The sequence below is a fragment of the Hypanus sabinus genome, chromosome 28 (genome assembly GCF_030144855.1).
Source record: "Hypanus sabinus isolate sHypSab1 chromosome 28, sHypSab1.hap1, whole genome shotgun sequence".
NCBI classification, from domain to species: Eukaryota; Metazoa; Chordata; class Chondrichthyes; order Myliobatiformes; family Dasyatidae; genus Hypanus; species Hypanus sabinus.
In genome coordinates this window covers 26,022,793-26,049,822 of record NC_082733.1, presented here as the reverse complement: position 1 = coordinate 26,049,822, position 27,030 = coordinate 26,022,793, and the positions used below count along the sequence as shown (strand labels likewise).

At 41.9% G+C, this 27,030-nt stretch overlaps 1 protein-coding gene across 1 annotated transcript in view; it reads right to left on the bottom strand.

Moving 5' to 3' along the window:
• Positions 1–5,704: 5,704 nt before the first annotated feature.
• The window catches only part of LOC132382508 (guanine nucleotide-binding protein subunit beta-5), an 85,725-nt gene continuing 64,399 nt past the window's right edge, over positions 5,705–27,030 (bottom strand). The window contains exons 9-13 of the mRNA XM_059952777.1: positions 22,322–22,413; positions 21,099–21,147; positions 16,286–16,382; positions 8,351–8,517; positions 5,705–6,862 (exon numbers count right to left, since the gene is read on the bottom strand). Coding sequence (XP_059808760.1) covers positions 6,851–6,862; positions 8,351–8,517; positions 16,286–16,382; positions 21,099–21,147; positions 22,322–22,413 — 417 coding nt within the window. The 3' untranslated portion in view covers positions 5,705–6,850. The remainder of the gene's footprint in view (positions 6,863–8,350; positions 8,518–16,285; positions 16,383–21,098; positions 21,148–22,321; positions 22,414–27,030) is intronic.

The following is a 27,030-nucleotide window of genomic DNA, read 5'->3' as shown; positions in this document are numbered from 1 at the left end:
TTGAATATAATGCATAATGGTGCTGATGCTCTGCAATAGTTCAACTGAGCTAAAAATGTTCTGTTGATTATTTTTATTTGTACCCCGAGGCCCTCAAGTGTCCAACAATAATCAGCCAGCATTGACGGATTCCAGTTGCCCTAATACTGTTTCTCCATGACCACAATGTCTGGGTGAAGCCTTTCACCGTGCTCGTCACTGACAACGCCAAAATTTGCAGCAAAGAAGTCTAAATGGGAAAACAGAAAATGAATCTTTAGTGACATGTTGCACGTCATAGTTTTGTAAGCTTGAAGCATGTTGTCAACCAGCTGTGCATAGTTTGGTGCTCTGTAGTTGCCAAGAAAATTTTTAACAACATCCTGAATGCTTTCCATGTGATTTTCTATGGTCCCATCAGAAGTTCTTCCAATTGCCTGTCTTTGATGACCTATCTGATTTGTGGATCAACAAAGATGCCTTCCTTAATCTTGGCATCAGTTATTCTGACTTGAATTATGAATTGAAATAACAAATATAGGCAATTTTTTAAAAATGGTGTGTGATTGGGAAATCTCTTGGTGATTTTCTCCCCAACATCCAAAAGATCCACCAAAAAGTATTCAGGAAACAAGATCTTTGTCCAGTGTAATTCTCAGTCTCCAAATAACCAACATAATGCCATGCATTCCCTGCCTCATTATTCAATTCTCATCACCACAAAGATTCACTGCTAAACTGGTCCATACAATTAATCGATACAAGTACTGGCCCCCTTCCTGTTTTCCCTTTTTATCTCATACTTCAGATACAACATTGAGTCATGTCATCTGCAGAATTTCTCTGATGACTCAATAATAGTTGGGTGCTTAAAGGGAGGATGGGAGGATGACTACAGGGCCTTGGTGGAGGACTTTGTCAAATGCTGCAAGCTGAATCATTGACAGCTCAACATCAGTAAGACATTGGAAACTATGATGGACTTTAGGAAAACTAAGCCTGCACTGCTCCCTGTTGCTATTGTGGTGAGGATGTGGATGTGGTGAGGACCTACAAGTACCTGGGGATGCACCAGGATGACAGACTTGAGTGGAACACCAACTCAGAGGCTGTGTCCAAAAAGGGCCAGAGACACCTCTATTTCATGAGGAGACTGGGGTCCTCTGGAGAGTTCAGGCCTCTCCCCATGTTCTACCAGTCTGTTGTCACCAGTACAATCTTCTATGCGGTGGTAATGGCGGGTGATGCCAACAGGCTCAACAAGCTGTTTAGAAAGGCTGGCTCTGTTATAGGAGTCAAACTGGACCCACTGGGGGCTGTGGTAGAACAAAGGACCCTCTGGAAAATCCTGGCAATTCTGGACAATGTTTCTCACCCTCTATATGCCGCCTTGGCTGAACATTTTATTAATAGACTAAGACAACCGCATTGCTCTTATGAGTGCAATATGAGGTCATTCTTACCCTTGGCCACTAGGCTCTATAATGTCAACCTATAGCCAGGGAAGTGACGACCCCACCCCCCTCCTGTTAGACTGTTTGAGGTAACTTCGTTTTTTTATTCTTTCTTACTTCTCTTCTAATATTTATGTATCTGTGCATTTGTAATGCTACTGTGATGCTGTAATTTTCTTTGGGATTAATAAAGTATCTATCTATCTAGACCTTTTCTTTATAGCCTTCAGCAAGCAACAAAGGCTGGACTTCCATGTGGTACAGAGAGGGCGCTATACTGTCAGTGGCAGTATCATTCCGATTAAATGTTAAACTAAAGCCCCACCTGCTGCCTCAAGGGTTTCAGAAGACGCCATGCACCAAGAAATTCTCATTGTGTTGCAAATAATTGGGAAGATCAGCAGGAATTGTCACTAAATGTTGCATTCTGACAAGAAGCCTGGACTGTCAATGTTAGATACCCGATCAGCAACTTCTGAGGTCAAGCTGATTTGCAATTCGTATGGGTTTGGCTTCTCATTTCCTTCTTTTTTCAAAGTAGCATTTGTTAAAACCGTTGTCCAGATGAAGATTCAAGATTGTTTAATGTCATTTCCCATGCACAAGCATAAAGGAGAACAAAATAATTGTTACTCCAGATCTGATGCAGCACAAAAAAAACCATCAGATAAAGAACAAAATAATAAGAAAACACAATAGATGTAAATACATATACATATAAATAAATAAATAGCAAATACAGAGTGATTTTATGTTCATAAAGTGACATTAGCTACTACAGGAGTGTCTATGCATAGGTGATTCTGACAGGAAATGGTAAAGTGGTATGGTGGGGTGTCTTAGAGGATGGAGGTGTTTGTTCATCAGTATTATTGTTAGGAAGAAGATTTAGTTACATAAGTTCAGGTAAAGGCCAGTGGAACAGAAGATCTGTCATATTCAACAACAGACTAGATCCCATTATATCAAATTATGGCCTGTACAGCATCATTGAAAGTGACTTTAAATTGTAACACTATAATTTCAGTTCGTTTAATGCATGAATTTGTTACAGGGAGAACCTTTCTAGTCTCCTTCCTTATTGTTTATTGGGTTAAGGTGGAAGGCGGAAGGGTTTAAATTACTTCTCTTGGGAATTAAGGAAATCCCTCAGATTTAAATGATTATTTTCATTATATTTTAATCCAGCCAGGACACAGAGAGAAATCTAGAATTGGACAGAGCATCGGTACTTACTAGTCAAGTACGCTGAATGGCATATTTGAGGGATCTGTGTTGTAGCCTCCTCTGATTTAAATTTACACTGATGAATGGATCCAAGATGGCAATAAATTTGCAAACTAGGGTGGACATTTGCATCTGGTAAGAACACAATAAGTGTGAAAGGTTTGTGCTGTGTGGAGATGAATGGGTATTTGTTACAGAATTCTGTTCAGCAATCACTACTCTCACAGGATGAGTGTTATCAAGCACATTGTAAATAGTGACCCTTTCCCAAATATACCGAAGAATTCAAGGACCATGCAGTAATGATGACTGCTGTTCCAAACCTTTTAGTTTGATCATTTCCATTTCAAGTCTTTTGCCCTAAATACCTGCTTAATATTCCCACATCTCTGTGGATTGACTGTGTGTGAGCTAATTCCAAGGTTTTCAAATAAATCAAACCATATTCACTGCTAGGCCAGTTGGAAGTCTCGGACATATGAGCGCTGTGCACAACTTTAAACTGTATCAATGAATGTTTAGAACATATAGAGGATGAATTAACTAGTTGAAGAATTTTATCCCAATTCTCAATAGGGATACTAAAGTTAAGTTCCCTTTCCCAATCATTCTTAGTCTTATAAAAGGCCTCTGAATGTATTTTCAGAATTATATTGTAAACATTTGATATTACACCTTTCTGTAAAGGATTTAGTTCTAACAATTTCTCCAAAATACCCATAGAATCTAGATTTGGAAAGGTAGGAAGTACAGTGTTTTAGAAGTTCCTAATCTGTAAATATCTAAAGAAAATTAGAACTGGGCAAATTATATTTATTAGAGAATTGTTCAAAAGACACAAAACAATTATCCAAAAATAAATCAGAAAATCATAGTATACCTTTAGACTTCCAAGCTAAATATGCTTGGTCCATAATAGAGGGATGAAAAAAGAGATTGGATACAATAGGAATTGCTAAAACAAATTGATTCAAGTCTCAATAGATTGAATAGATAGTATTGGAATACCTATGAAAGATGATGGTGAAGGAGACCCAAGGGTTTAACCAGCTTGAGGCTTCACTTTTCTAGCGATGTGCATGAGGAAAACATCCGAATTGGTTCAGTTCACGTGCACTGATCAGATCATCTAGGTACATGTGGACTGAAAGACCTTCTGCTGTGCTGTAACAGAATACAAGAATATAAGAGATTCCAGTTTCAGATGGTGCTACCAAAGGTGAGCAACAGCTTACTGGTAGTTCAAAGGGCAAGAAATTCAACTTAAAACATTATAAATAACACCTTTTCTGAAGTAAATTGTGGTAAGCTATCACCACAAGCAATGAAGAGGCGAACAAAGACAAAGCTGTGATTTGAGGGATCAGCTGTGCTGGTGCGTTGCAAAATTGGTGCAGATGGAGTTGGAGTGAGTGATTCGGAGAGGAGAAGTCAAGGCCGGGGAGTTTTGATGCCTATCTAACTAGCCGGGTGTGAGGTTGGATCACCCTGAGCGTCGGGCCGATTTGGCAAGGTTTAGAATGGCTTCAGGCTGAGCAATGTGGCCCAGAGTGAATCGCTGGGTGGCATGGTCTAGGCCTGAAGTAGGGCCTGGGTCTCAACGTGAGGCACGATCCACTGTTTGAACAATTTAAACGCCAGCCCAGATAGACGGAAAGGCAGGGTGTCAGGACCAGAGGTGAGAGTTGGGCAGATTCTGCTTGATCTCCCTGTAATGTTTACTTCTCTCTCCATGGCGCAGAGGCTGCGAGACTGCTCTGACTGCTGTGTTTCATGTCTGCGAGCTTCACATCAATTCGCCCCACTAATATCATTAACTGAGGCCGAGGTTTTGGGCCTAGTCCAGCGGCTCCAGGGATTCGGATCTAAGGAATCAATTTGGTTCAGAATGCTGTTGCTCACTTCTACTTTGTGCATGATTTGTGTTTTTTTTTCTCTGTCTCTGTGCATCAGGTTTTTTAAAAATGGGGTTCTTTCAGGTTTTTTGCTCTGTGGCTGCCTGTAAGCAGACAAATCTCAAGGTTGTGTAATTGACACATTCTTTGATAATAAATGTACTTTAATATTTGAACAAGACTTACTACACAGGCTAACAATGTACATGGGTGCAAGGATTACTCTATCCATTCTTTTTAATTAATTCATTTTTGGACAAAAGAAATCCCTTATGCAGTTAACATGCCATCAGTCTATTTATTTCAAAGACATTAGAAGTCAAGCACAGTTGAATCTGCTGGAGGAACACAGTGAGCCGAGCAGCGTCTGAGGTGGGAAAAGGAACTGCTGATATTGTGGTGAACTACATATACCTGTCTGGACACGCCCCCCCCCCTGCTGACTGCTCCTGTGGCTCCTCCCACAGACCACTGTATAAATGCGATTGGAGGCACCGCTCCTCCCTCAGTCTCCAGGATGTTGTGTGGTGTTCTCTTGCTGCTGATGGTGCTTTCTTCCAGCCAATAAAAGCCTACCTTGACTCACGTCTCCGAGAGTTATTGATGATGCATCAGATATTTGAACTCTACATCAGGATTGAGGGTAGAGGCGGAAGATAACCGATATGAAGAGGAAGGAGGGTGTGGTGAGATAGTGGCCTGTAGGTGATTAGTGGACCAGGTAGGACGAAGGCTGATGGCAAGCTGGGAGACAGAGGCAGATGAAGGCAGATTTAAGTACAGTAAAACAATCTGATGGAGCCAGGTGATGTTAGACGGGCTCAGCAATGGAAATTTTACTGTTTCACCCAGAATACACTATTACTCTGCTCCCCGTGTTCCCATTAGTAGAATTCAATAGAGTCATATAGCAAAGAACCAGGTTTTTCAGCCCAACTGGACCATGCCAACCAAGATTCTCAACTAAGCTAGTCCCCTTTGCAAGTATGTGGACCATATCCCCAAAAACATTTCCTATCCATGTACCTGCCCAAGTACCTTTCAAATGTTGTTAATGCAATTGCCTCAATCACTTCCACTGGCAGCTTAATCTATGATGTAAATTTGTAAGATTCAGAATGTTTGACATTGTTTAAAATATTATAGGTGCCATTTATTATTTGTGTTACATTTCAAAAGATTTACACAAGTGTTCACCAAAAGAACTGTTGAAATATTCACAAAAACACTTACAGAAACAAAACCAAAATCATACAATTGATCCTACAGGAAAATAAGTGCTTTAACAAGGAGCCTTCATCGAGTCAGAAGGCCTTAATTTTTGCCTAGATCGCAGTAACATCATAATATTGCACTTCTTATGAAACATTAGAATCTTGAAAAGTTCACAGTGCACTTAAATCTACTGCATTGGATTACATCAACATACAACTTTAAACAACAACTTTTGATTAGATTTTCGCCTGCTGCAATATGTGGAGTTTTGAAACAGTCAATGTCTACAGACCTAGCCCAGACTTGTCATCTGCTACTGAACAGTATTTTACAATTCTGTGTATCAAAAACAAAGAAAGAACATTCTGACAAAATGAACATGCTGAACTTAAAACAAAAGAGAACTTTGCCACCTAATAGTGCTGTAACAATTCCACACAATTCATATTGCATAATATAAGTACATATATTTTGGAAAAGGTGAGTTTAAATAGATTCTCTACATTTTTTCATTGTCTAGTCCATTAATTAACCATAAAAGTACCACATGTAGTTATCTTTAGCAATAAAACATAAATAGTGCTTTCTAGCAATCTTTCAAAATGTCTGTCCTCAATAAAGTTGCCACTTTGACTCCATGATGCATTACATATATCATTTTGTTCTGGAGCTTTGCCTTAAGCTGATTTTTTTCTTCAGCAAAACATGGATTCAAAGGTATGGGGAAATGTGAGATTTAATATGAATGTGTACAGTATTTAATAACATTTAGAAATGGAAAAGTAATTAGGAAATTTGGAAACCAACTACTGATTGGCATTTTGGAAAAGGCGGCAACTACTTCTAAACATTCTGTTTGATACAAGTGAAACTGAATTATGATACCAATCCATGATTACATAGAATCCTGCCAGGTTTCTTAAATAATGGTATAGTCACTACAGACTCATTTAATTGCCACAATCCCCAATATTTGCACATTTTCTAAAGCAGACACAAGATCTAGGAGTTGAGCCACCGTACTGCAAAATCTTGGAATGGAAACTTCATTCGGAAATGGCTGATCAGCTCCAGGAAGCTTTAAGCCCAAATCTGAAAAACAAAAAAAAATCAAAGTTTTTATTGGATTGTGCTTAACAAAGAGTTAAGGGTTATCAGTTTACACCACTCACGTACTATGAAATATTTAGAGTTCATTTTGTCAAATATTTCTTTAAATGTGTTAACTTCAGGATAAACAAGAAAGCTTTTGCACAGAATTGGTTTATAATTTCACTAGCCTAAAATGTGCATTAAACATTCATTCTCAGGGTACGTTGGAGACCCTACATCCCACAGAACCTTAAGACAAGAGAAATTAATTGGTGATTGGAAGTGATTACAAGGCAGAATAAAAAGACGGACATCTCATGCAACTTCACAATCTCAGAGTGACACCTGGATTGAGTCTACTTCGGGTGTATGGGAAAGCTATATTTATATTCAGATTTGTTTATTGTCATTTATAAACCACAAATACAATGCAGTTAAAAAATGAGACAACGTTCTCCGGAATGATATCACGAAAAAGCACAAAACAGACCACACAAGAAAAACCACATAACGTTTGGTAATCCCCAATCCAGAGACCGGAGAGGCTGCTGCGTATCGATATCATGCTACCGTCTTAGCACGTTCCCCAGAAAGGAATTCAGAATTATTCAACTCTTGTGGGAGTAGTCTCGAAAAAGACAAAATTAGTCTGTTCCGTGTAATCAGATTGCAACAATATTTGTACTTCAACTCCATGACGTTGATGGTAGAGGATTGCAAGAGTGGATTCAACACATTTGTTATTACATCACAGACACAAGAAATTCTGCATTTGCTGGAAATACAAAGCAACCCAGGCAAAACGCTGGAGGAGCTCAGCAGGTCAGGTGGCACCCATGAGAAGTAACACATAGTCAACGTTTTGGGCTGAAACCCTTCGTCAGGACTGGAAAGGAAGTGGGAAGATGCCAGAATAAAAAGCTGGGGGGATACGTTGACTGTTCATTTCCATGGATGCTGCCTGACCTGCTGAGTTACTGCAGCTGTTCACTCATTGACTGCATGAAACAGAGAATGCAGTTACTTCTGTCCAACCACTAAGTGATATGCAGACACCTTCATACATAAGTACCATTTTCTAACATTTTCATCCATAAAATCACCAGTGATCACATCCCTGTCACTGTGAGACAGCGAGATGTCCAAATCAGGCATGTGGAAATGACAATGGCAGCCTGATTTGTGCACTGAGAATTTGACTCTCATGGTAGCAGCAGCCATGGCTATTTCCCGTCAGCCATCATTGCCTTGTCCAGTGTTAGCTTCCCCTCGGGAAAGAAGGTTTATAGCAGAGGTGGAGTGTTTGAGAATGGGGAAAACATGTCCAGAACCTTGCACTCAATTTCTCCCTGAGCAACAAGGTAAAGATTTTTCCCATTCAATAGGTATATTAAATAGGTCATGTAATCCTTCAAACTTGTTATGGTGTTCACTGGTGTACATAAAAAAACTCAACAATATAGAGCTGATAACAACTGAAACACATACCCTCAGAGTATGATCCCACGATCCCGAGCAGAAGGCAGTGCCATCAGGGGAAACCCGTAAGGTGCTGACTCGATTCTCATGTCCAAAGAGGATGGACACTCTGGTTCCCTTTAACACGTCCCACACATTGATGGTGTAGTCGTTGTAACCGGCAAACAAGAGACGACCTGCAGGAAAAGTCCAAACGTATTACTCCACGACAGAAATATAATATATGTTAGGAATCAAAAGTCAGGTACTCACCCCCCCCCCCCCCTCCCAAACCTGTGCTGCCATTCCATAAAATCAGGGATGATCCATTGGTTGCCTCTCAAAATCCAACCCTACATCCCCGCTGTGAGCGGTGGAAATAGGTAAGGCTGGCCAACAGGGCTCTGGCGAAGCTGTGTAGGCCAATCGCCTGCACAGTGGTTACAATGGGTTACCGAAACATTGATGAACTCCAACCATCCCACTGATTTTGCATGACAGAGAGGGAAGTTATCAATGACCTGTGCTCTGCTGGGCCCAAGAAGACATTGATCATCTCAACTCCCACCATTTCCTGGTAATCTTTTACCATCTTGCTTATCACATCTATCTACCTCTGCCTTAAAAATATCATAACGCTCTTCCTCTACCACTCTCAGCGTTCCAAAGCGATAATGTCTTTCCCCATCAATATTAAACTGCCAACCTTGGATATTTAAATAAAGATCCCAAGTTCTAGAAATGAAAATAAAAACAGCAAATACTGGAAATATGAAATAAACATAGAAAATGCTGGAAACATTTAGTGGGTTAGGAAGTATCTGTGGAAACATTTCACATCAAAGATCCTTTATCAAAACTGGCTCTAGATTCTCCCACAACAGAAAACATCCTCCTCAAATCTACTGTGTCAAGATCCCTCAAGACCTTACATGTTTCAAACTACACACAAAGTACACTGCAGATGTGGTGGTCAAATCAACATGTACAAACAAGCTGGAGGAACTCAGCAGGTCGGGCAGCATCCGTGGATATGTTTCAAGCTAGTCACCTCTCACCCTTCTAAACTCTAGTGAATACAAGCCAATTTTTCTTCAAAAGGCAACCCATTCATGCTAGGAACTAGCCTAATAATCCAGATAGTTTCCAATAGTAAGACAAATTGATTAAAGGTTAAAGATTAGCTTTATTTGTCACATGTACATTGAGGCATGCAGTGAAATACATTGTTTATGTCACATCAAGTCAGTGAGGATTGTGCTAGGCAGCCCACAAGAGTCGACATGCATCCAGCGCCATCATCGCATGCCCGCAACTCACTAACCCTAACCCCTATGTCTTTCGAATGTGGGAGGAAACCAGAGCACCCAGAGGAAATCCAGATGGTCATGGGAAGAAGCACAAACTCCTTAGAGGCAGTGGTGGGAATCGAGCAATCTTACAGCTGGTGCTTTACGGTGATGTGCTCACTGCTATGCTGCTCAGGATAAACAGGGCACATCGTGGATACTTTACTCCAGATGTGTTCCTAACAAAGCCCGATGCATAACCTCGCTCTTTTGTACTTAATTCTCCCAGCAAAGAGTAATGCTGCACTTACTTTTAGAATTACTTGCAGTAATGGGCTGAAGGAACAATTTAATTGGTATAGGCCCATTCTCCTTCCATTGGGATTATCAATGAGTATTCCTCGGGTGTAGGAAGCTAGGTGAAGGGGTGGTATCCATTTGGTCAGATTCCCATTGCGGTACACCTCCACAGTACAGAGATGAGGCATTTCTTCCGTCATAGGGGGTTGAATCTGCACTATTGTCTTATGGTGACATGGAACATTATTGGGCCCGCACCAACCACAGGTGTTCAGCCAATTAGCTCATGTGGGAGGTTCTTTACTTAGCAAGAAACAAAATGCTGGAGGAGCTCAGTGTGTCAGGCGGTCTGTACAGGTAAACAGACAGTCATTGCTTCCGATCGAGACCCTTTTGCCTTTCTCTCCATGTCCTACATTTTACACTCTCCACCAAGTGTCCGTACTTTCTGGCCCATCTCTCTTTTCTTCCTACAGCTTTACACCAGCTCATTTTTTTTCTGATGAAAGTTCAATGTGATTCACTGGAAGGCGAGATGTGTGATACTGGACTTCCTTGCATCTTGCATCTCAGTGAAGGGACATCTGAAGTATGTAATGCTGAGGCTTTATCAGACATTAGTCAGACTGCACTTGGACCATGGTGAACAGTTTCGGGCCCTTAATCTAAGAAAGGTCAGAATGGATGTGCTGGCATTGGAGAGAGACCAATGAGAATGATCCTGGGAACGAAAGGGTTAACATACAAGGAGGGTTTGATGGTTCTGGAACTGTACTCACCTGAGTTTAGGAGAATGGGGGGGGGCGTGGCAGAACCTCATTGAAATCTATTTAATATTGAAAGGCCTAGGTAGAGTGGATGTGGAGAAGATGATTCCAATCGTGGGTGAATCAGGACCAGAATGCAGCTTCAGAATACAAGGACGTTCCTTTAGAACAAACATGAGGAGGGATTTCTTTAGCCAGAGAGTGGTAAATCCGTGGAATTCATTGCTGTGGAGGCCAAGTCATTGGTTATATTTAAAGAGGAGGTTGATAGGTTCTTGATTAGTAAGGGTATCAAATGGTACAAGGAGAGGGCAGGAGAATGGGGTTGAAAGGGATAATAAATCAGCCATGATGGAATGGTGGAGCAGACCTGATGGGCTTAATGGCCCAAGTTTACGCCTATGCCTTATGATTTTATAATCTTACAAAAAAACACAAGGGCAGACACATTTCTCCAAGCCTACAGGGAGGGTTTTTGGGTCTGAACTGGGAACGCCAGAAATAAATGGTGGTAGTTGGTGTTTAAACAATGAAATCCTCCTTCCCACAACAATTAAAGAGCTCGTAATTTTATTATTATTGCCACTAATATTCCCCCTATTCTCAAACTCCAAAGTTCTTTGACAAGACAGCAAAAGGGTGGCAGCTAATGTTTGTTTCTCAGTCCTCTTCAGAAAGTTGCACAGACCTTTAAACGTCACTGAAAGCTGACATTTCGACTCAGCAGAGCTGTGTCGCTGCCACTAAACTAGATGTCTTACATCGGATCCACAGGCAACGTGAGTAGCTTTTTGCACGATGACTCAAGTCTACTTAGAATGAAGAAGATGGATTGAAGAGAGATTCAGCCCTTGACTTTCAAATCTGCTGAAACTTGCTCCCCCAGACTAATAGTTCATCTCACAGGGAGTAAATGGTATTTCCTTTTCACTGATGTCGTCAACATGTTTTTCTTCTCACCCTGCAAGCCAAAATGAACAAAAATATTTGGCTTGGAAACTCCCCATAAAGTTCATATCCTGAAAACTACCTATAATATTTTTAATTGGATTAGTCATTGGACGTCTTTTGAAAATGGCATTTCTCACACAGCAGAAAGGTGGCCATCTGATTTGTTTTACAAATTCAAAACAATTCTATAAATTGAGTAGATAGCTAGAGACTCTTTCCCCCAGGGTGGAAATGTCTAAGATGAGGGGGCACAATTTTAAGGAGGGAAGTATAGGGGGAATGTAAGAGGTAAGTTCTTTACACAGAGAGAAATGGCTGCACAAAATGACCTGTCAGAGGTAATGATAGAGGCAGATATGTTAAGGTTTAAGAAACACTTCAATGGGTACATGGATGACAGTAAATGGAGAGCTATGTAGGAGTGAAAGGTAGATTGATCTTATTATGGGTTGAAGGATCTGTATTGTGCTGTGATTTACGTTCTATGTTCTTAACATTCCAAGGTTTTATAGGTTGCAATGATTAACACTTCATTGGTTCTTCATTGAGGATAGCTTAGTCAATCTCCCTTCACACTGAGGCTGGCCCTCTTAGCCTGTGAGTTTCCCCAGCTTGCCACATCCTTGAGGAGAATGGGTGGAAAGTCCTGTGGAGCCTTGAGAGAAAAACCAAGTCAGTCCGCACTGTTCAGCAGCCGTGTGGGGAAACTAATGAGCTGAGGAACGGCTCACTGCTCTTTGGACCCAATCTCAGTAACTTCTTGACACGTCGAATAACGGTGTGTGCGATGCATGGGGAAATAATTGACTTCAGTGTCCATATGGCACCAGAAAATGGCCTTATCCAGAAGGGGAGAGAGCTTTAGTGATGCCTACTTGCGACTTCTCCTTAAAGCCAAGAGGAATGTTGTGTGTGTGTGTGTGCGTGTCTTTCTCTAATCCTGTTAGAAAGGACTGCTAGTATTTAGGGAGGTGGCACTGCTAGCTGCCACAACCCCAGATCCACAGATATGAAGGCAGAAGGCGACAAAAAAAAATGAATGCAGAGTATCAACAGCGTAGTAGCCCTAATGTGGGTTTAACAGCTGCCATTGAATATGCCATAGTGCTGGTCTGGGGCCTGTGAATTTAGGGGTTGGCAAAGTAGATTCCACTGACCATGACCCACCTCCCTCAGATTTCTCTCGGTGCAGCAGCACGTTCCAGGCCTCCAGCTCTCCCCTTCGTATCTGTGCAAGTGAGAAGCTGAGAGCAGGCCCTGAAGAAAACTAGCACACAGAGTTCCCTTCCTTATCACCCAGAGCTCCAAAGAGTAGCAATTAAAAGCAGTAGTAGATTAAGTGACAGAAAGATACGTGTAGGGACACAGAAGTGCCACGGCCTCTGGAAAAACATATCAATCCCCTGGATTTTGCGATTATTGTGGGAAAAGAATCATGGCTTCACACTTATAGACAACTGGATTTGGCTAACCCAGAGACCTGTGACACAAAACTACAATTCCTAGCATACAACTGGCACATTGGCCTAGCAGAGAACCTGGTTCCCAGTCAACATGGAGCACAGGCACACTCTGGTGTTCCAGTTGAATGGGCAGTGATCAACAGCCACAAAAGGACCAAGGAATGGTCCAGTGGAGATAGCTGATCGATCTGCAGTGCCACCCCTCCACGCTGACAGTTGGTCAGTGCTCTAATTTTTTACTTCTCGATTCTCCAAGTACTCAAACATGTGTACAGAGGAACCTCTGTGACTGACAGCTGCTTAGAGCCAATCCACCAACCTATTACACCCCATCACTCATACAGACATAGTCCTGCAATGTGTAATCACCATCCAAACAATGGAACCACTCCCCCCCCCACACCACTGAACTTATTAATTATCAGCACCAATCGAATATTTGTCCTAATGTGAACAGCTGGGACCCAAGCAACCTCACAAAACATTGGAAGTACTTTCTTCTTCACACCTAAAGTACAGGGTTTACCTCCCTATTAACGAGAGGATTGCAGTGAAATATGGGTGGCTGAAGCCTGTTGCATTCCTGTTCTTGTTTCCTATATGTTCAGAAGCTCGAAGTGGAATCTCCCTGGGTTTCCTCTGGAATCTCCAGTAATTTATGAAAGCAACTAAGATTCAAGCCCCTCATCTCTCTCAGTCTCTTAATTCTAGCTCCCTTGGTTATCTGTTATTGGCATTTTAACATTTCTTTTTGCGTTATTTCAGATCACATGGATACCTTAGCAACATTCTGTTGTTTTGCACGTTATTATATTTGCTGTTGTATTTATTCTTTCTGGGTGTACTGTTCAGCCTGTGAGCTTCAGGTAAGGAAGAATTTCATTGTGTTCTGTAGTATAAGACAATAAAATAATCTGGTTCATTTTATCATCTTCCTTACTTAAAACAGATTCCATCACCTTCTGCTTCCTGTTTCCAATTATTACCTTCCAGTCTCCATCTCTTCTCCACCCTCCCTTCCCCCACCTCCTTCCATCACTCCTTCACCCCTCTCCGCCTCTTACAATTCACCAGCCACTATCTCCTGACTGCCCTCCCCCCACCTGACCATCATTTCCCCCTTCACCTGCTTCCACCTATTTCCTGCCGGCCAATGCCTCACTCCCTCTCACGTCTTTGTACTGGTGACCTTCTCTCTACACTCTTCTTCCTCATGCAGAGTGTTAACCGCTGATGCTAACTACCCCTTCGCTTCCACAGGTATTGCCTGACGTGCCGAGTTCGTCTAGCTGTTTGCTTTTGCTCCACATTCCAGCATCTGCGGTCTCTTGTTTCCTTGCATTTAAATCCCATTTCCTTTATCCTCCCCACTGCCTCACCAGCTTCCTCCATTCTCTGTCTCACTGAAATTTACCACGGTCAGTTAACCATCCACCTACAGGTCCTCAGGAAGTGGGAGCGAACTGAAGCACCCAGGGGAAATGTGCAGAGTCACAGCGAGAGTGCATAAACTGCACACAGACAGCACCCACATTCTGGACCGAACTCTATCAGACAAGAAGAAATGTAAACAAAGCATTATCCTGGAGGGTGCTCTGCTAATTTTCATTAGCAAGTCATTCTTAACAGCTTTGACTAAGAGTTCATTGATCTTGAAAGCTTTGTACAGAAATCTGGCACCTAGGATGTTATTTGAATTATTTTCTTTGTTCAATATCTACCTTTCTCGTTTGTGTATTTTATATTTGATTTCTCAGGAGTGGTACAAAGACAAACACCAGCACATCTGTTGACCTGTTTCTACTGCCAAATGGCATTGAAAACACAAGCCTTTGCCATTAATCACATATCTTTACAGATACTAACATGGATTAGAAATAACCCACATTAGTATCTGTAAACTTCCAAGAGGACCATAATCTTGTTGTAGGGTTTGGAGTCCTATGTGCCTCAATGATCCAGAGAGCTACATTGACTTTATTTTCCCCATACAGCCTGCATGAAAATGAAAAGGTAAGATGTGGTAACATATACATACTTTGATAATAACTTTACTTGGAACTTTCTTTTTTTATGTTCTTCTGTGAATATTGACAAATGAAGGAAGTGTGTTGAAATAACACTAACAATGAAATGCAAGTGTACACCTCACCCACTACTACCTCACAGTGAGAGGGCCTGAAACAGCTGAACGATTGGGAACGGCCATAGTGATGGATTCATCCAAGAGGACCACAACCTTGTGGTGTTTTGGAGGCTTGATTGCCTCACTGACCTGGAGGACTATATTTGCTGGAGTCAGGGCCTTTTGCCTTGGCTCTTGGTAGGGTCAACCATGCCAAACAAGTCAAAGGGTAAAGGGCAGACTAAGAGTGGTCCACCGGTCCTCCAAGTTTGGAGGTTCAGCTCAGGGTTAACAATCCTGACTGGGCAAAGAGAAACATTTGTTATGAAGACAGCGATGAAGTATCTTTCCCTACAGACTGAGATGGAGGACCTTCATTGCGGCCGTAAACTTGAATGTCATAACGGGCAGTAAGTAAGTAGCATCTGTAAAGAAACGTGATTACCATGGCGTGGCATAGTAGCATAATGGTTAGCACAACTCCTTACAGAACAGGCAACCCGGGTTCAACCCCTGCTACTGTCTGTAAGGAGTTTGTACGTTGTCCTCATGACCGCATGGGCTTCCTGCAGGTGCTCCGGTTTCCTCCCACAGTGCAAAGATGTACTGGTTGGTAGGTTAAATGGTGATTGTAAATTTTCCCATGATTAGGCTGGGATCAGAATCAGAGGATTGCGGGGTGGCAGGGCTCAAAGGCCTGTTCTGTGCTGTATATCAATAAATAAATCAATTGATGTAACACACAAAGATTGAAACACTGAACAAGTTGAGATTTATGGTTTCTTCTTAGCGTGGGAATTCCCTTTTAAGGTGGGGTTTGGGATTGTCCCCAGAAAACATTCCGTGTCACAGTTTTCCGAAGCAGCATCATCTGCGACTGCATCGAGTACTGTGATTTGAAAAGCAATAAATTCTGTGCTTACTTTTCCTTCATTTCACATAATTTTCATAAGGGTGAAATTCTGTGAAAGTCATTGATGAAATCCATGAGAATTTTTATTAGTCGAGTTGCTGTAACGTGGGCGTCAACTGTACATGGTTATACAACTTCTGTTTGAACAAATACTCACCACTAAGGGAGAAGTCCACACTGGAGGCACCAAAGATGATGCTATCCTTTGAGTATATTGCAACTTCTCTGTCAGCACGCAGATCATACAAGCGACACTGCAAAAAGGCAATAATCTTATTTAAATCGTGAATATGAAGTTTGCTTTTGAAAACAATAGGAATTCTTGGATCATTTCGGATTGGTCAACATCAAAGGAGTTTCATTTAAGGCAGTCTAATTCTGAACATATGTATTGTTCTGGCTATTTCTGGCAAGATCGTCCTTTTTCCCCCATCTCTTCTCAATTTGGACTTCATACTATCTAGCCTATCCAATGTACCATCCACATCCTGTGTCCTAATGCACTAAATTTGCAAGTTTCAATCTCATCTTCTAATCCCCATGATCAGTCTCTATACCCACCTTGCATTCATTCCCCCCACCCCTGTACTTCTCCAAAAGGGTGAAGCTCTTTTTCCTTAACATTCATATCCTAGCACTTTTGCAATATTCAACCTTCTAAAAATCCCTTTGTCTTTGCTCTGCATCTGATCTGTCTCCTTCTCAAAATTTCCCATTTCCTCTTTGCACTTCTTCCACTTACACATAAAATGGCCTGCAATCTCAAGCTAACAATTGGTAGAAACTGAAGCTGCTGATAGAACTTCACTGATTTTGACATCCACCAGACCCCCACTCCATTCCTACCCACCAGTCCCACCACCACCACAATCCAACAGGTGGATATTTTTGTTTGGGCCAATTGGTGATGGAACAGATGATCCTTTGAGCTTGGTGTTGACTGAATGAAGATCCTTTCTTCACCCCGGCCCATGCCGATGTTCTTCAGTCCAAGAATCACAGAAAACAGGTCAGCATGGTTCAGGGCAGCTTTTGTTGGTTCAATCAACCTTCACGTCATTATCTCGGTTAACTTGACTTGCACTGGTGATTTGCAAAACCCGAACACGATGCCAGTTCTGAGCAGAGTATTCCCTTTTTGATTTACTTTAATTCCTTTGCAGCTCCATATTTCTTACTAATAACCCGGCACGCCTTGGTTAGTCTAACCAGATCCATCAACTGAAGAAAGCAACATACAAGAGGTTCCTTCCAGTGATTTTCACAGCAAACTAAAAGGAAGCAAACAGTGAATCCTGTAGGTTTTGATTTCCTGTTGGGGCCTAACCCATGCAATAAAAGGGAACCTCAAATTTAAAATTAAAATAAACTCACGCAGTTCTGTAAAATTCCAACTAAAATGAGCAATGTTGCTCAACTTTTATAAGCTGTGTCATTTTTATTTCTGAGTCATAAGATTCCAATTCAAAGACTTGAGCTTACAAATCCAGGCCGACGTTCCTGTGGAGCACTGAGAGACTACAAGCATTGGCTGACTTTTTCAGATGGATGTAAAGTACCCCATGATACTCAGCGGAAGAGCAGTGGCGCATTTATTCCAGGTACAATGTCCAACATTACAGGAACAGATCTTCTGACCACTATCATTGTCTGAGATCTTCACTATATTGCAACAGTGATTTCAACATAAGGAGTATAATTGGTCATCCAATCCTGCCTTCAAGCACCATAAACACACCACATGCAACACATCCAATTTCATCATATTTTCCACCTAAAGAAGACAAAATGCTGAGAGAAGATTGCCTAACCTAAACCCAGATCTGTCAGACTCCAGTATATGTTAATACCTCTTAAAGGAAGATTACTAACTTGGTGCCAGTGAAAGCTTTCTGAGAAACTCTCTAGGGCGCAAGAAGGAAAGTAGATGCACTAAAATAAGAACAACGTGCACAAAACGATAGAGGCCCTCAGCAGGCCAGGCAACATCTACGGAAGGGAATTAACAGTCGATACTTTGGGCTGTGGCACTTGAAAGGAAGGGGAAAAGGAGTCTGAAATAAGAAGGTGGGAGGAGGGAAGCAGTACAAGATGGCAGCTGATAAATTAAGCCGGGTGAGGTGCAGGTGGCTGGGTGGGTGAGGGGAGATGAGGCGAGAAGCTGGAAGGTGAGGGGTGGGAAAGGACTGAAAAAGAAGAAATCTGATAGGAGAGGAGAATAGACCATGGGATAAGGGGAAAGAGGAGGATTATCAGAGGGAGGTCTTGGGCAGGTGAAGACAAGGGAAGGGGTAAGAGTGGAGCCAGAATGGAGAATAGAAAAAGAGGGGAGGGAGAAGAGAAGTTAGGGAAATAAGTGCTCATGCTGTAAGATTTGAGGCTACCTAAACAGAAAATGAAATGTTGCTCCTCCAGCCTGAGAGTGGCCTCATCATGGCAGTAGAGGAGGCCATGGACCGGCATGTTGGAATAGGAATGGGAAGTAGAACTAAAGGGGGTAACTACTGGGAAAACCCACCTATTGTGGTGAATGGAACGAAGGTGCATTAAAAAAAAACACTTATTTAAAGACCTCAGTGTTTCAATTTATGGGAAATAAAGTACTTCTGAAATGTCCTTGCATCCTCATCCAGTGGGAAGAGTAGTCAGCTTTGGCAGAGCAAGCTCCTACAAGTAACAGTGTGAAGATGATTAACTGTGGGCTAAATGCTAATAAGACTACTAATACCAGCCATTCTTTTTGCATGGGTCTTTTTACATCCATTGGCATGGCATGCAGGGCTTTTATTTAACCATTCATTCACAAAAAAACACAGCACCAGTGACCCCACGGCACCCCCTCAGTACTGCACTGGTGGCACCAATTGGGACAATATCCTCAACTCCACGAACAGGAATTAAATCCATGATCCCCAACCAGGGAGACAACAATATTCCACAGAGTTAAGCTTGAGAAACAACTTTTTCCCCAAGGAACCATAAAGCTCCTTTGGATTCTTATTTTGGACAAACACTGTCTCAAGAAGGTTTATTTAGAAGTACCGACGTGGACGACTGCCTGAGAACAGCAAGCAAGAACCACACACTTGCTATCGTGCTGGTTGAAAGGAATCAAGGGAAAAAACAACATAAGCCTTATATTGTGAGGCTTATCAGAAAGAATCAAAGAAACCTATATTAAGTTACTGATCAAATCATGTTTGCTGGGACCCTTTATTGAAGATAAATTGTACAATAAACATTAGAGATGTGAATAGAACTAGTCCATTCAACCCATTGAATCTGCTCTGCAATTCAGTCAAAGCTGATTTATTTTCCCTCTTAATCCCATTCTTCTGTCTTTTCCCTGTAACCTTTGACACCATTACAGACCAGAAACCTACCAACCTCTGCTTTAGATATACCCCATGATTAAACCTCCACTGCCATCTGTGGCGATGAATTCTACAGGTTGACCGCCCTCTTGCTAAGGAAATTTCTCCTCATCTTTGTTCTAAAGGGGTGGCCCTCTATCCTGAGGCTGTGCCCTTTGGTCCTAGACGCCTCCACTTTTGAAAACATCCTCTCCAGGACCACTCTACACTTTCAATATTTGGTAGGTTTATTCTGGATAATACACAAATCAAGCAACGTATAGCAAAACTCAAACTGATTGGAAATCCCAAGGTCTCAACAAGTGACTCATTGAATTATATTTACAGCATTCCTTTAAACTGGGATCTCATTCCCACTCTTCTTTTAAAATTATAGTTGCCTTATAGGGTACCATTCCCATACTCCACTGCACACTTTGGCGCCCCATTTCCCACATTCCCTGTATACCCAACAGAGAACTTTCCCAAGCTCCTTTCAAGCTCACTGTATTTTGGTTTCTTCACTCTGCTTAAACTCACCTGTTACACTGAAATATTATTGTACTACACTGAAACATCTGGAAAAAATGGTTAACAACAGGTTGGATACTAACAGGAGTAACAGTGAACAGGGTCCAGTACCACCACAGTCCTGAGTGTGCAGGATTCAGGATCCAAGGTTCCTAGATGTGAGCATCACCATTACCCTGTCCTGATTCAACCATGTTTGATGTCACAGCCAAGAAAGCTCACCAGTGCCTCTGCTTCCTCAGGAGGCTAAAGAAATTTGGCATGCCAACTCTTCAAGCCTTAATAAATTTTACTGATGCACCTCAGGAAGCGCTTTGTCTGGGAGCAGAATGGCTTGGTACAGAAGCTGCTCTGCACGTGACCGCAAGAAACTGCCGAGTTGCGGACACAGCTCAGCACGTCATGGGAACCAGCCTAGCTTCCATGGACTCTTGCCTATACTGCTCGCTGCCTCAGTAAAGCAGCCATTCATAATCAAAGGCGCTGCTTTCCCCACCCCAGCCATTCTCTCTACAGATACTGTACTGTACTGTCTTCGACACAAACTGGACATATAGCTAGTGTGCCTAAGACTTTTGCACAGTAATGTATATTTCCTCATCTGGTTACCAAATAGAACTTAATACTACTGAGTTAACTACCTTGATTTCCATTTCCCAAACACTTTCCAATTGTAACCAATATACAGTACTGTGCAAAAGTCTTAAGCACCCTAGCTACATACATATACGTGCCTAAGACTTCTGCACAATACTGTACAAAAGCCTAAAGCCACATTCCACGAGGCTCAAGGACTGCACTATCCTACTCAGACTCCTAAATGGACATCTTGTACAATAAGATAGACTCTTGGCCTTACAATCTGCCTCATCGTGATCTTTGTTGTTTATCTGCACTGTATTCTTTCAGTAGCTTTCACACTTTGTTCTGAATTGTTATTATTTTACTGTATAATTTGATCTGAATAAAAGGTTTGCAAGACAAGCTTTTGACTGTGTCTTGTTACATGTGAGAGTAAGAACCCAAAACCAAAAATGAACATTATCAGAGCTTCCATTGCGCTAGTTGTGATTAAGTCAGACTTACTGTAGCATCATCTGAACCGGAGGCAAAGGCATCGCCACTTGGGAAATACCTGTCGTGAGAGAAAGTGCTTCAGTATCATGTTTTCAAAAGACCAGTGTAACACTTGTCCTGTATAGTGTAGTCATAAAAGCATTTGCTTTGATCGTATAACAAAAAAAATGGATTGAATAATTATTTCTTCTATGACATTGAGCATAGGTTTAGGCCATTCGGCCCAACCTATCCATTCAAAGTCATTGTCCACCCTACAAGTGCCAGTTTCCTGTGTTCAGCCCATATCTCTCTAAGCCCCTTTTCCATGTACCTATCCAAGTGCTTTTTAAAATGATAATCTTGTACCTGCATCAACAACTTCCTCTGGCAGCTCGTTCCATATACTCACCACCCTCTGCAGGAAAAATTGGCCCCATGATGCCTTTTAAATCTTTCCCTAAACCTTTGACCCTCCTCCCAAGTTTCAGACTCATCTACCTTTGGGAAAAGACTTTTATATCCACCTTATCTATGCCACTCAAAATTTTCAAAACACTCCTTATTCTCCTACGTTCCAAGGAATAAAGACTTAACCTGGCCGACCTCTCCCTATAAATCAGGCTCTCTAGTTCTGGCAACATTCTTGTAAATTATTTCTGCACCCTTTCCCACTTAACCACATTTTTCATACAACAGAACTGTATCCAGTACTCCAAATGCAGCCAACTCCTAATGAGTTAGACAACTGCAACATAATGTCCCAGCTACTAAACCCTGTGCCATGACTGATCAAGGCCAACGTGCTAAACACCTTTTTCATCACACTGGCAACCCGTGACACTGCTTTCAGTGAACTAAACATTATTACTCCTACAGATCTCTGTTCCATTATACTCCCTAGTGCCCAACCATACATGGAATAAGCCCTACGCTGGTTTGAATTTCAAATGCATCACCTCACACTTATTTGTATTAGAATCCATCTGCCACTCTTTGGCCCACTTCCCTAACTGATCAAGATCAGTGATCCTGACACTAATGATAACCTTCTTCAGTATTCAACAACACCTGCTAATTTTATGACATCTGCAAACCTACTAATCTGTAGTGAAGACACGTGAAGTTTTCTTTGACTGGAATATAAGATTGATGCAGTTTGTTAAAACTTGTGATGAACTTTATTTAAAAACAATTGTATGAGTTCAAGACTGAATGACGGGATTTGTAGATAAATAATTCAGTCTACTTACCTAACGCTATTGATGTCCGACTCGTGCGTCTCAAAGGACTGGATACACTGGCCAGAACGCATATCCCAAACCATTGCTTTCTTATCACAACCCTGCAAGTGAATGGAAACAAAAATCAAATAAGAAACTGAATTGCATAAAAGTGAACTTAATATACTTTTAACTGCATCCAAAATGTGCCAAAATAATAAGAATCCAAATAGCCACAAAGTCACTAATACAATTTTTTTTTAGAATCAGCTCAGATTTTCAAAGCAACACAAGCTTGAGTTCTATTTATTAACCCACCACATTCCCGGACTATTATATTTCCTGGCTCAAAAGAGACTAAGATAAAAGAGACAATAATGCAAGATTTTATAATGGGTGGGATCTGCACATTGTATACTGTTAATGTGACAGTAGACCATCTACCCATAGAAATGGAACTAGTCGTATACTGTAAACATAACATTGTATACTGTTAATATAATTTTGTGTTCTCTCAATGTAACGTATACTTTTAATGTAAAATTGTGTACTCTTAACGTAACATTGTATATTGTTAATGTAACACTGTATACTGTTAGAACCATAGAACCATAGAACATTACAGCACAGAAACAGGCCCTTCGGTCCTTCTTGGCTGTGCTGAACCATTTTTCTGCCTAGTCCCACTGACCTGCACCTGGACCATATCCCTCCATACCCCTCTCATCCATGTACCTGTTCAAGTTTTTCTTAAATGGTAGAAGTGAGCCCGCATTTACCACTTCATCTGGCAGATCATTCCACACTCCCACCACTCTCTGTGTGAAGAAACCCCCCCTAATGTTCCCTTTAAACTTTTCTTCCTTCACCCTTAACCCATGTCCTCTGGTTTTTTTCTCCCCTAGCCTCAGTGGAAAAAGCCTGCTTGCAGTCACTCTATCTTAACCCATCATAATTTCATACACCTCTATCAAATCTCCCCTCATTCTTCTACGCTCCAGGGAATAAAGTCCTAACCTATTCAACCTTTCTCTGTAACTCAGTTTCTCAAATCCCGGCAACATCCTCGTAAACCTTCTCTGCACCCTTTCAACCTTATTAACATCCTTCCTGTAATTCGGTGACCAAAACTGCACACAATACCCCAAATTTGGCCTCACCAATGCCTTATACAACCTCACCATAACATTCCAACTCTTACACTCAATACTTCGATTTATAAAGGCCAATGTACCAAAAGCTCTCTTTACTACCCTACCTACCTGTGACACCATTTTTAGGGAATTATGTATCTGTACTCCCAGATTCCTCTGTTCTACTGCATTCCTCAGTGTCCTACCATTTACCTTGTATGTTCTACCTTGGTTTGTCCTTCCAAAGTGCAAAACCTCACACTTGTCTGCATTAAACTCCATCTGCCATTTATCAGCCCATTTTTCCAGCGGATCCAAATCCCTCTGCAAGCTTTGAAAACCTTCCTCACTGTCCACTACACCTCCAATCTTTGTATCATCAGCAAATTTGCTGATCCAATTTGTCGCATTATCATCCAGATCATTGATATAGATGACAAATAACAATGGACCCAGCACTGATCCCTGTGGCACACCACTAGTCACAGGCCTCCACTCAGAGAAGCCATCCTTCACTACCACTCTCTGGCTTCACCCATTGGGCCAATGTCTAATCCAATTTATTACCTCACCATGTATACCTAGTGACTGAATCTTCCTAACTAACCTCCCATGCGGGACCTTGTCAAAGGCCTTACTGAAGTCCATGTGGACAACATCCACTGCCTTCCCTTCATCCATTTTCCTCGTAACCTCCTCGAAAAACTCTAATAGATTGGTTAAACATGACCTACCACGCACAAAGCCATGTTGACTCTCCCTAATATGTCCTTGTCTATCCAAATACTTGGAGATCCTACCTCTTAGTACTCCTTCCAATAATTTACCTACTACTAACGTCAAATTTACCAGCCTATAATTTCCTGGATTACTTTTAGAGCCTTTATTAAGCAACGGAACAACATGAGCTATCCTCCATTCCTCCGGCACCTCACCAACAGATACCAACATTTTAAATACATCTGCTGGGCCCCTGCAATTTCAACACTGGCCTCCTTCAAGGTCCGAAGGAATACCCTGTCAGGTCCTGGGGATTTATCTATCCTGATTTGCCTCAAGACAGCAAGCACCTCCTCCTCTTCAATCTGTATATGTTGCATGACCTCACTACCTGTTTGCATTATTTCCATAGACTCCATGCCAGTTTCCTTAGTAAATACAGATGCAAAGAACCCATTTAAGATATCCCCCATTTCTTTTGGTTCGATACATAGCCGACCACTCTGATCTTCAAAAGGACCAATTTTATCCCTTACTATCCTTTTGCTCTTAATATACCTGTTGAAGCTTTTTGGATTATCCTTCACCTTGACCGCCAAAGCTACCTCATGTCTTCTTTTAGCCCTCCTGTTTTCTTTCTTAAGTTTTTTTTGCACTTTTTATACTCCTCAAGCACCTTATTTGCTCCCTGTTGCCTATACCTGTTATACATCTCTCTTTTCATTTTTATCAGAGTTCAAATATCCCTCGAGAACCAAGGTTCCTTATTCTTATTCACTTTGCCTTTAATCCTGACAGGAACATACAAACTCTGCACTCTCCTCTGAAGGCCTTCCACTTACCAATCACATCCTTGCCAGAGAACAACCTGTTCCAATCCTCACTTTTTAGATCCTTATTTCTTCAAATTTGGCCTTTTTCCACTTTAGAACCTCAACCCAAGGACCAGATCTATCTTTATCCATGATCAAGTTGAAACTAATGGTGTTATGATCACTGGAACCAAAGTATTCCCCTACATGTACTTCTGTTATGGAGGTACCACAGCTCTGAGGGGCCGAAGGAGCGGGAGCAGCCCCCTCCTTCCGGAGAATCGCAAGATCGCTATTAATTCGGGACTCGGAAGTGAGAGACAATGCAACGGTTTTGACCATTTGTTCTTAGAGGCACCTGTGTCACGTGCATGTCCTGGCTACGTGACAACTACCATGGACATAAACACCCTCGGGCCATGTGGGGGTGGAGATTGCATCCCCCTACTTTGACGGACAGCTACAACTCTGCAAGTAAAGATAAAAGCGGACTGCAGGAGGCAGTACCCTAGTGATGCACCAGAGGAACTTGCTCGCTCAACGCTCCCGTGAGAGCTGGAAGCCACTCAACGCCACGTGTGCTCCTAACTCCTTTGCCTGGGGAGCGGGTGGCTGATACTACCGAGAAGGACTTCGAACTAACAACGGGGAAACCAACGCTCCCCTGATTTTAACGGAGTGGTCAAAAAGATACGGGCAAGTCTTCTTTTCGTTCTCACCGATCCCTCTAAGACACGTGAAACCCAACAATTCCTCGAAAGACTTCTGAATGACTCTTTATATTTCCAATGGACAAAAACATTATCCCCTAGACAACAGCCGAGATTAATGATGATTATGACTATACCCGTGCTTTAGATTGCGTATTGGTGATGTGCATTATCTGAATGTTTGCATTAACCTTACTTTTGTGCCCCTTTATAAATAAAAACGTTTGAAAATAGTGACATCAGACTTCAACGGACCTCTCTATCTTTGCTGGTAAGTTCTCCAGTTACGGGATACGTAACACTTCCGTCACCTGTCCTAACTTGTTTCCTAATAGGAGATCTAATATTGCATCCTCTCTAGTTGGTACCTCTTTATATTGATTTAGAAAATTTTCCTGAACACATTTTACAAACTCTAACCCATCTGAAACTTTAACAGTATGGGAGTCCCAATCAATATGTGGAAAATTAAAATCCCCTACTATCACAACTTAATGTTTCCTGCTGTTGTCTGCTATCTCTCTGCAGATTTGCTCCTCCAATTCTCGCTGACTATTGGGTGGTCCATAATACAACCCCATTGTTGTGGTCATACCTTTCCTGTTTCTCATCTCCACCCATATGGCCTTGGTAGACAAGCCCTCTAATCTGTCCTGCCTGAGCACTGCTGCAACATTTTCCCTGACTAGCAATGCCACACCCCACCCTTCATCCCTCTGCCTCTATCACATCTGAAACATTGGAATCCTGGAACATTAAGGCTGTCAGTCCTGCCCCTCCTGTAGCCAAGTTTCACTAATAGCTACAATGTCATAATTCCACGTGTCAATCCACGCCCTCACCTTGTCAGCCTTCCCCACAATACTCCTTCCATTGAAATAGACACACCTCAGAAGACTATTACCACCACACACAAACCTTCTATTTGTTACCTTGCATGAACTTTTAACATCATTTATTTTCACCCTGCTCCTCTATCTGCTTTGTCACTCTGGTTCCCATCCCCCTACAAATCTAGTTTAAACTCTCCCCAATAGCACTAACAAACCTCCCTGCAAGGATATTAGTCCCCTTGCAGTTCAGGTGTAACCCGTCTCTCTTGTACAGGTCCCATCTGCCCCAGAAGAGGTCCCAATGGTCCTGAAGTCTGAAACCCTGCCCCCTACACCAGTTCCTCAGCCACGTGTTCATCCTCCGGAGCATCCTATTCGTACCCTCACTGGCACGTGGCACAGGTAGCAGTCCTGAGATTACCACCCTCGAGGTCCTGCTTTTTAACTTCCCACCAAGCTCTCTATACTCACTCTTTCTTCCTATGTCATTGGTACCGATGTGTACCATGACATCTGGCTGCTCACCCTCCC